The sequence below is a fragment of the Chelonia mydas genome, chromosome 14, assembly GCF_015237465.2.
Source record: "Chelonia mydas isolate rCheMyd1 chromosome 14, rCheMyd1.pri.v2, whole genome shotgun sequence".
In the NCBI taxonomy this organism is placed as follows: domain Eukaryota; kingdom Metazoa; phylum Chordata; order Testudines; family Cheloniidae; genus Chelonia; species Chelonia mydas.
Genome location: NC_051254.2, coordinates 3,970,383 through 3,980,537, shown reverse-complemented (window position 1 = coordinate 3,980,537; position 10,155 = coordinate 3,970,383). Strand labels below are relative to the sequence as shown.

The following is a 10,155-nucleotide window of genomic DNA, read 5'->3' as shown; positions in this document are numbered from 1 at the left end:
GGCACGAGCACACCCCCCGCTGCGAGAGGCACGCGCGGCACGGCAGCTGCATTCGCACCAATGCATGCCACTGTGCCATCACCCCCCCCCCACACACACACACCCGCTGCAGCGACGTGCCAGCCCTGCCTCTGTTAAATCCCTGTGCAGAGCCGAGGGATTTTCCCACGTCTTATTCCGTCTGCACCCTGCAAGGCGAACTTGCCCCCTTCCCTTCTGCATCGGGGGAGGAGGGGCGGGGGAGGGGGCTGCTTGCTTCAAAGCTCAGCCCCCTCACCAGAGAAGCTGCCCCCCCCCGGCACAGAACCTGTCCACCGGTGCAAGGGGAGCCGCTGCTTTGCATGACGCAGCCGCTGTGCGTGGGGAAGGGGCAGGGGGAGGAGAGGGTCCCTCTTCGCCGCTGCTGCCGGAGAGGCACTTCGGAGATGCTCCTGCGGCGCTGAGCGAGCCTGAAGCCCGCGCCGGGCGCCTGCCTCAGCCCGGGAGGCAGCCGCCGAGCCCCGCGGAGCTCCCTGGGCGGAAAGCCCGTCCCAGGAGTTGGATTCCCTGCGAGCCAGGGCACAGCTGGGCGGGGGCCGGCCAGGGGAAACTCCCCCCCAGGACCAGACAAATGTAAGTGAGCTGGGGGGGGGGGGGGCTGGGGACCGCACCCCAGCACGGGAGACTTGCGGCAGGTGAAAACTTCTGGAGGGGGCAGGCGGCTCTGGGAGAGGCTGCAAGGCAGGGCTGCCGGCGGGAGCGGAGATCTGGCCAGGCTGGGGCTCCTGCCCACTTGGCTGCTGCTTCTGGGGGGCTCCGAAGAAACAGCCCCCCCCTCCCTCCCCCGGCTTGTTTGGAGCCAGGGACAGCCTGGCTTGGTGCAAAGGGGGAGAGGGTGCCTTGCCGGCTGGGATGCTCTTTCCCTGCTCAGGAGCCTGTGAGTAGCTGGGGGAGGGGGGCTCCGGTTTGGGGGAATAGCCAGCTCAGGGAGAAGGGGGGGCTCTTTAGGGAATGGGTCTGGGTTTGCTCCCAGGAGCTGGGGGAGTTTGCAGAGTCCTTCACTTGCTCCTGGTAGGGGTGGGGGTGGAGGGGAAACTGTGCCTGTGTGTATTTGGGGGGGCGGGGGGGCTTTTGAATTTTTTCTGGGCCCTCTCCCACCTTTTCCATTCTTCTCCCTCCCCATCTTTACTGAAGCCTTTGGGGCTTTTTGCACCCACTGAGGCTTTCCCACTCCTCTGGTCTCAGCAGCAGCTCTGGCAAGGAGACTGCCCCCCCCCCCGGGACGTGCTCGAGCTGCTAGCCCCCAGACCTCATTCCCTCTCATCCCGCCCCCGCCCCATGCTGGCTTTCCTTACCCTCCGCCTCTCCCCACTCATCCCGTGCCCAAGGCGAGGTAGGAGCCAGCGCACAAGGCAGGGGGAACCCCCTCCCACACTGAGCCAAGCCCAGGGGGGGCTCAGCCCCCTACCCCTTGGGAGCCCCGTTCCCCGGGGATCTGCACAAGAGAAGCCCAGCGGGTAAGATAAGAGGGGCTTCTCTGCCAGCGGTGGCCCTTCTGCCGAAGGTGCCCATTAAGACCTTCAGCAGAGTCCTGTTCCTCCTGCCACCGGGCAGCTGGAGCAAACGCACGCTCGCCTCGCGCAGGGCTGATGCTTGGACCGAGGGGCAAGCAGCTTTCGCCGGGCCGTGCTGAAGTTGCTGCTGGAGAGGACTGTGGGAGTTAGATGGGATGGGGTGGGGTGGGGGGAGGGGAGAGGACGTGCAATTGGAAAATGTGCAAGTGTGTTCAGGGTACTTATCTAAAAAAACCTAAAGATTTGCCTGGGTGCCTGCGTTTTCCTGAGCACTGGGAAGGGTGTGGAACAGATTTCCCACAGAAACTGGCTGCAGCGACAGTTCCTTCTTAGCTCCTGGGTCGTCATAAAACCTGCGGGCACATTTTAATTGGTCTCATCGAGATAAAGCTCGTCCGTGCTACTACTGTATTTGATTTGCCAGGCTAACGTCATTCTTGGGGTAATTCTACTGCCGTCAATGGGCTTTCCTCAGGACGGGGTTTGGCCAGTAATATTTTAGATATTACGAAAACAACAGGAAGGAACCTGCCTAGCAGTGGTCTAGCTAGGTCAGCCTCCTGAATAGGGCACAGACGTCAGAGGAAGGTAAAGAAAAACTGCAAGAGGTGGTCGTGAGAGAAACTGTCTCCAGGGAACGTTCCCTCCTGACCACGCCCCACCCCACAACCCCATCAGCAAGAAGTTGTCTTAAGACCTGAAGCAGGAGGGTTAAGCAATAAAGAGGGGGCTTCTTTACACTTGTTTTGTTCTCTGTTTGATTTTTAGATCTCTCTGCCCCACTCCTGTAAACAAACAAAGGTGAGAACTCATTTCATCTGAATTTTACCTGCCCTGTGAACAACGGCACCATGGATCTGGCGTACGAGTTGCCCAATGTCACTGAGTTCTGGTTCTCTTCGGCCTCTCAGTTAGACAACTTCTCCACGGAGATGTCTGCCAACGCCTCCCAGAACACTACAGGCCAGCATTTTGACCTGACCAGCAATGCCATCCTTACCTTCATCTACTTTGGGGTGTGCATCATAGGCCTGTGCGGCAACACACTGGTGATCTATGTCATCCTCCGCTATGCCAAGATGAAGACCATCACCAACATCTACATCCTGAACCTTGCCATCGCAGATGAGCTCTTCATGCTGGGGCTGCCATTCCTGGCCATGCAGGTGGCTCTGGTCCACTGGCCCTTCGGCAGAGCCATCTGCCGGATCGTCATGACTGTGGATGGGATCAACCAGTTCACTAGTATCTTCTGCCTGACCGTCATGAGCATCGACAGGTACCTGGCTGTGGTCCACCCCATCAAATCTGCCAAGTGGAGAAGGCCAAGAACGGCCAAGATGATCAATTTTGCCGTGTGGGGTGTTTCCCTTCTGGTCATTATGCCCATCATGATTTATGCTGGGATCCAAAACAACCGTGGAAGGAGTAGTTGCACCATCATCTGGCCAGGCGAGTCCGGCGCATGGTACACAGGGTTCATCATATATGCCTTCATTCTGGGCTTCCTGGTGCCCCTCACCATTATCTGCCTTTGCTACTTGTTCATCATTATCAAAGTCAAGTCTTCTGGGATCAGAGTGGGCTCCTCCAAGAGGAAAAAGTCGGAGAAGAAAGTCACCAGGATGGTCTCCACTGTAGTGGCAGTCTTCATCTTCTGCTGGCTTCCCTTCTACATATTTAACGTCTCCTCCGTCTCCGTCTCCGAATCCATCACCCCCACGCCCTTCCTCAAGGGTATGTTTGATTTCGTTGTGGTCCTCACCTATGCCAACAGCTGCGCCAACCCCATCCTCTACGCCTTTTTGTCCGACAACTTCAAGAAGAGCTTTCAGAACGTTCTCTGCCTGGTGAAGGTCAGTGGCATGGATGATGCCGACAGGAGCGACAGCAAGCAGGACAAATCCAGGCTAAATGAGACCACGGAAACTCAAAGGACTCTGCTTAATGGTGACCTTCAGACAAGCATCTGAGAGGACTCCAGGATTGCCCTTCTCAGCTGTCCTCTTTCCTCCTCCTCCCCACTCCTTTATATGGCAGTAGCACACAGCAAGTCAGGTCAAGAGTACTTGATCGTTGTTTGCTTGTCTTAGGGGATGGTAATGCAGGGAGGGGGGCCTGTGCCAAGAGTAGCCTCTTAGTGGAAGGCAGGTTGGTTTTGAATATTCAGACAGATGCTGCTCAAATGCAACTTCATACATGGAAAGACACACGCACACACACACACACACACACGAGGGCAGCACTTGGAGGCATTTCTGCTAGACTTGGTTACACATACCAACATGCTCCATACAGCATGGGTCACGTATGTCTAGACAGAGCTATTCATGGCTGTTTCTTTGCAAAGCAGTCGACCCAGCTGGAAATGGGAGAGAGCGGTCTTAAGCATCAGAGCACACACAGTGAGATCCTCCACTAGGACATGAAGAATATTTCATTTTATTACCCAACTAGTAAAATTTTTTTTTTTTAAGACTGAATCTCCTGAAGCTCCCCTAGTTTTACGAGAATATTACTGTATTTATTTACAAGGTGCTTTTCCTGCCACCGGAGAAGCAACAGATCAGAATGAAAGAAATCACATCGGAAGGAAAATATCCCGGCCCCAGTACAGTGTGTGTATGTGTGTGAGGATGGACAAATAGGACTCAGACCTCCTAAGAGATCTGGAATTCAATTTCCATTAAAATTGATGCCTCAGGGCAGCCTGGAAAATCTCCGTTGATATACACACCTGTGCAGTCAGATACACGGTGGTGGTATATATGTGAGCAGTTATATTTGTGGTGGACTCACCTGACCTGGACTCTGCCCACCGGTCCATCTAGCCAGCGCTACCTCTCACATCCCAGACCTTCGAGCAGCTTCAAATACAGCCACCTTCCCGCTTAAATCAACTTGCCATAAAAAAGCCTTTCTCCTCTCCCTCATATGTATAATGTTTCCCTTCTTTCACCTGAAATGAACTAGAAACACTGCTCCAAAGGGCGGCATGGGCCATCTGCAGTCCTGAGCTAGTGGTGGCTTTCCCGTCGTCCCCCAGCCACTGCTTTTCTGTTGTTTTCCTCCAGGGGAATGTGGCAGGGACTTTTAGCGAGTGCGTTGTCTGAGAGGCATCAGAGATTAGCAGCAGCATCCTTCACACGGAAGGCACCTGCACGTGCTCAATCTGCAGCCACACAAGCACAGATTCTGAGTGCCGTTCAATTCTTGCATTCATGACGCTGTGGCGGAAACAGCTACCGGAACATTGTCGAGCTGTGTGTTTGGTGTTGTTGCGTGCGCACACGCTCACACAAAGGCTCTAGTGAAGCCATGGGCTCTCTCTCTTTGGCTGCTCAGCGAGGCCTTTTCTGCCCTCGTGCTTGTTCTGTTGATGTTCCTGGGCTAGCGAGACTCCTGGGGTTGTAATTTACAAGCCGCTGGCCATCAGTTATTACAAGGTGGATGCTTTACTTTGCCATTGCTCTGAGCATGGACGTTTCTGACGCTGCAGACGTGGTCTAAAGAAGGTACCAAGGGAGAGGCTGAGGGACACTTGACGACTCTGTCTAAAATGTTGACAGATGCCAGGCCTGGTGGGCGTGTGCTTGGCTTGGTTCTAAAATGTAAACGCTCGGGGGGTGGGGGGGAGTTGGGATTCCGGGGGAAATGAGCTGCGATACTGCTGGGCGAAATTTTCTTCTCAGTTACGGTGGTGTAAATCTGGACTAACTCTCTTCAGAAAGCAGAGCACGGCTTCTCCACACCTGTGAAGGCTGCTGAGTTGTAGGCAGCTGTAAAGTGCTTGGGGGAGTCGAGAGCCGTGGTGCCAAGATACTATGGTGATAGATGTAAATACGTCAGCTGGGTCAGGGAGGGTCGCATGCTGGAGGCTAGAGCAAATGGTAATTGCTGGGCTCATCTGTAGAGAAATCTACTGCTGCTAATCAGATCTGCTCCTTACCCCCAATCCACCCTGTCAGAGTGACTGTAGGGAATAGAAAAGGAGGACTTGTGGCACCTTAGAGACTAACACATTTATTTGAGCATAAGCTTTCGTGAGCTACAGCTCACTTCATCGGATGCATTCAGTGGAAAATACAGTGAGGAGATTTATATACATAGAGAACATGAAACAATGAGTGTTACCATACACACTGTATTTTCCACTGAATGAATCCGATGAAGTGAGCTGTAGATCACGAAAGCTTATGCTCAAATAAATGTGTTAGTCTCTAAGGTGCCACAAGTCCTCCTTTTCTTTTTGCAAATACAGACTAACACGGCTGCTACTCTGAAACCTGTCATTATGTAGGGAATGGGGAAACCCTGTGGCTTAAGGGGTCTGAATGGGGGGAAAAGAGAACAGACATTTTTTCCCTTTAAACCGCCAGTAGGTCTCCAATTGCACCAGTATAACCAGCAACCTAGACCTGCTCTCTTGTGACACGGTGCTTTCGGGAGAAGAGAAAGCCCAGGGGAGGTGGGAGTGACCTCTTTAGAAGCAGGGAGGGGAGCTGAATGTTTGTTCTCCAGTGCTGTGGAGTGCTAGAGAAACCACACCTGTATTACGGCCTTGTAGATTTCAGAGGGGAAGTACATAAATCACAGTTTATGGAGGGAGAAAGCTCACCGGGTACACAGCCAGGCCTCTCTCCAGCTCTCACCTTGTTCTCTAGTCAGTCCGAGGCATTTTGGCAGCACTTGTTACCCTAGTGTCTGAAAGCTTTACAAGTAATTCCCCTCCTCCCCCATTTTACAGGTGAGGAAACCAAGCCCTGCAGAAGTTAAAGCCAGTGTTTTTCAACGTGGTTTCTCACTGGGCCGACTCCATTCCCTGGGTGCTGACGTGCCTCAGGCCGGGCACCCAAAAGTGAAAGCAGCCCAGCTGGGTGGGAGTTGTTTGAAAACTTTGGCTCCGGCCATGCCCAAGCTCCCGCTGGGAGCCTCCCCACTCCCAGTCCTGTGCCTCAAATACAAGATTTCTCCCCTTCCCTTTGTAACCAGCCCTGATCCTTCCGCCTAGCACCACGCCTCCAACGCCCACAAGTGGCATTCAGTGCTACAGTCCGTATTCCCTAGAACCCCGCCCCCCCACCTTGGTACCCCTGGGCACGGTCGGTTACAACAGCGCAAAATACGTTCAAGGGGGTAGACAGAGCGCCTCAGTCAGACTAGGAACCATTTACACTGGGGTCAAGAGCTACCCAAGGTGCATAGCCATGGAGGAGCTGGCCCCTGGGTTTTAGCTAGCGTAGGCTAGTGTCCTGCTGGTGCAAAGCAGAGTTTTGCACAGTCGCTTCCATCAAATGAATGTGCCCTTCATTTGTTTTGAACCAGAATCTTGATATGTTCCCCTCTGAGAAATTTTCATTTACATTTAACACCTGCTCAGGGGTGAAATTCTGCCCTCAGTTACCGACATGCAACCCCATTGCCTTCAGAGGGGGTAACTGACGTCCCGGCTCACGCACATAAGCAATTTCCTCCCCCCCTCGCACAGCTGTCTTTTCAAACACAGGACGGAGAACAAAAAGTTTCTCTCACACACACACACACACACACACACACAGCCCTTTCGCTTGCTGCTGGCCAGGTGGCAGGGATTCCGTTTTATCTCGGGGCTGTCTGAGGTATGTTGCTATATGCCATTTTTATAAGGAGGAAGTAAATATTAACCAAGACTTTGCAACAACAAAAATAAAATATTCTAGTGATGAGCTGGGGATTAAAAACAAGAGGAACGTGTCACATTAAAATGAAATATGGTGTCATGATTGCTAGGCTTGATGCAGCCAGGAGCCCTTTGTTCGGCACAGGTTTAGTGTTACAGCATTGGCAGTGCACCAACTGGGTTGGAAGTGCTGAATATCTCGTGGGTAGCGTGGGAGTTATTTGTACGGCAGGAAGGTAGCGGTGAGGAGAGGGGGAGAGAGAGAGAGAGAGAGAGATCTGCTTCAACATCTCTCTCCTGATGAAAGGAGCTGCTATTTGCAGGACTTCTCCCGCAGAAACCTGGAGCACAGCTTTACCCGGAGCCTGCTAGTGAGTTGCGTTGTGTAGCAACACGGAGCCCTGTCTACACGCAGAAATGGCACCTCTTTGACTTAAGTCGTTTTTTTTAAAAAAATCAGTGGAAATGGTGGGAACTCGCTTCTTTCAGCGTAAGCGGGACTTACAGCGGTTTAGGTTACACCTGCTCCCGGTTGATTGAGACCAATCCAAAATAAGCCTCCTGGTTTTAAACAAAATAGGAGTGTACCCGTGGCCGTTGGTTTAAAATCACACCTGAGGGTTAAACCAATGCAGCTTGCTGGTGTGGACGTGCTCTGAGTGGCAGAAAAGGGAAGGAGATGAACAGAGTTGGCTAGCTGTAAAGTGTGCCCAGAAGTCTAGTCTAAGAGCAAAACCTTTTGGAAAGTTAAATGCTTGGCTACTTCACTCCGTACAAACCATGGGGCTGAGCTTCTGGTCCTGGGAACAACTGTGCAGTTAAGGCCAACTTTTTCCAGAAGAGGCCGCTGATGTGGGGTGCCTCATTTTTCTGGGGTCCCCCCTTGGTCCTGGCTTTCAGAAGGGCTGAGCACCCACAGCTGCAGCTGACGTCACTGGGTGCGGAAGGTCAGCCTGGCCCCAAGAACTGAGGTCCCACTTTTTAAAAGCTTGGGCCTCCATGAGGATGAATTAATGAAGCACTGTTTGGCCCCCAGACACGCTCGAGGCAAGAGCAACTGTCCATGAAACAGTTTGGGCCTGATCCGGGACCCGACTCAGCCCAAACCCCTATGATGTGAAACCAGTGGGATGTCTGGCTGCCCCTGGGGTGAGAATCTTCAGCCTTGGGGAATGTGCAGCCTCCACCTGGGTGGGGGGCAGGGTTCCAGCAAAACCTCCCACTGAGCGGTGGGTGCAGCCTCCAAAGGCCATTTGGAGTAAGTGGGAGCATTTTGGGAGCCGATAGGAATTTCCTGGGCGCCTATGGTCATTGTGCAGCAGGGTTTGCTCAGGGACAGGCATATGCCCCGCAAACACCAGTGCACAGTGGCCCCACCCCGAAGCAGGGAACCACGCCCCGGCTGCAGGGCGTGGGTGCGTAAGGGTGGGCTGGTGGCTGCTGCTGCTGGCCATCCTCCTCAACCACCGATGCACAGTAACCACTTTGCACAGGGGCACGCGCTGCCTGCCTGTGCTCCACATGCAGGTCCGGCGGCCAGGATTCTCCTGAGAGTAAGGGCTGCAGCGCCATCAGGAGTAACCCACTCTGGGAAAAGTGAGGGGTTCTGCGCACCGGCCTTTCGCCCACCTACCCTGCCCCTGGCCTGGGCTCAGATCAGAACTCAGGTCACAAAACACGACAGGGGCGTCTCATCTTCTTCCCTCAGCTCAGGCAGATCATAAAACCCACTCCGGGCTGCGTCCCAGACAGCGCCTGCTGGGGGCGGGCCCCCGGCCGGAGACGCAGGGACTGCTGCAGGTCTGGGTTGTGATGCACGGGGGAGCACTGCGGAGGTACAGCACATGGATGGGTGGTGGCAGCGCTAAGCGGTCTAAGCCCTAAAGTCACCCGTTTATTCTATCTCAATGGCATTTTTACTGCCTGGGGAGAGAGCTGTTTTGGCTTCCTTCAGATTCTTCTGAAAACGATTCTGCCGTGTTGCAGGCTTGTTCCATTGCGGAGGTGTCTTACGCCCTTGATTTTCAAGGGAATTTGTCCCGACAGATGGTACATTCGGAAACGCCTGGGGTGCCCCCAGCAAGTGAAATTAACCAGGAGATTTACAGCAGGCGTGTGGATTTTGGAGGTCTTGTGGTGGCGTGCAGGAGGGGGTGTATTGTTGTTTCACACATTAACGAGCCCTGGGGGAAGTCCAATGAGGTTAATTAAAACTCCTCTCGGTCCTAGTTGGGGCTGCAGTAGCAGAGCACAATAAACCTCAAGGATATTGGGACGCAGAGAGAGCACCACTAAAGCCATCCTTTCCAAAGGTGGTTTCCTTCTCCTAGCCAGCATGGGCCTGATCCTGCACTCCTATTTGGTTATAGGTGCTTTGTTTATTGTGGGGTTGCTTGTGAGTGATGTGTTGCTTTGTTTATTGTAGGGCTGCTGCTCGGAATGCTGGTTTGGTTACTGGGATTGCTGACGAGTGCCAGTTGGTTATTGAAGGACTGTTGCTCGGGAGTGCTTGGCTGAGCATGCTGGTCCAGTCCTGGGCACACTCTGGGATTAGCTGTTATGCCAGGCTGCATAGTGGTTTTGCGACATGGACAAATATCCCGTAAGAACTCAGTCCTGCAGGGTGCTGAGCACGTCAGCTCAACGCCCTTTGATTTGGAATCGGAGGAAGGATAAGCCAGATCTAGAGATGAAAAGTAGGAACCCTCTATCTTGTCATTGTGCAGCTGATGTATCTGTCCTGATCTGCCTCTGAGTTCAGTGTGGCTGCCTAGCCATGGCTGAGGGACCTGAACATGTCAAGCGGTGATACTTTGCATGTCTCCAGCATCTCCTTAGTGTGGCTCTTAAAGCATGTTAGCAACAGGAATTCATTTATCCTCACAACCCATCTGGGAGTGAAGAGACGAGTGCCACCCCTGCGTTACAGATCAGGAAACCAAA

The 10,155-nt window shown here is 53.5% G+C and overlaps 1 protein-coding gene across 1 annotated transcript; it reads left to right on the top strand.

Moving 5' to 3' along the window:
* The first annotated feature begins 430 nt into the window (after positions 1 to 430).
* On the top strand, positions 431 to 4,404 carry SSTR2 (somatostatin receptor 2). Its single transcript, XM_037913482.2, has 2 exons — positions 431 to 612; positions 2,322 to 4,404. Exon 2 carries the CDS (start codon positions 2,405 to 2,407, stop codon positions 3,524 to 3,526), a length of 1,122 nt encoding a protein of 373 aa, XP_037769410.1. The 5' UTR covers positions 431 to 612; positions 2,322 to 2,404; the 3' UTR covers positions 3,527 to 4,404.
* The last annotated feature ends 5,751 nt before the right edge of the window (positions 4,405 to 10,155 follow it).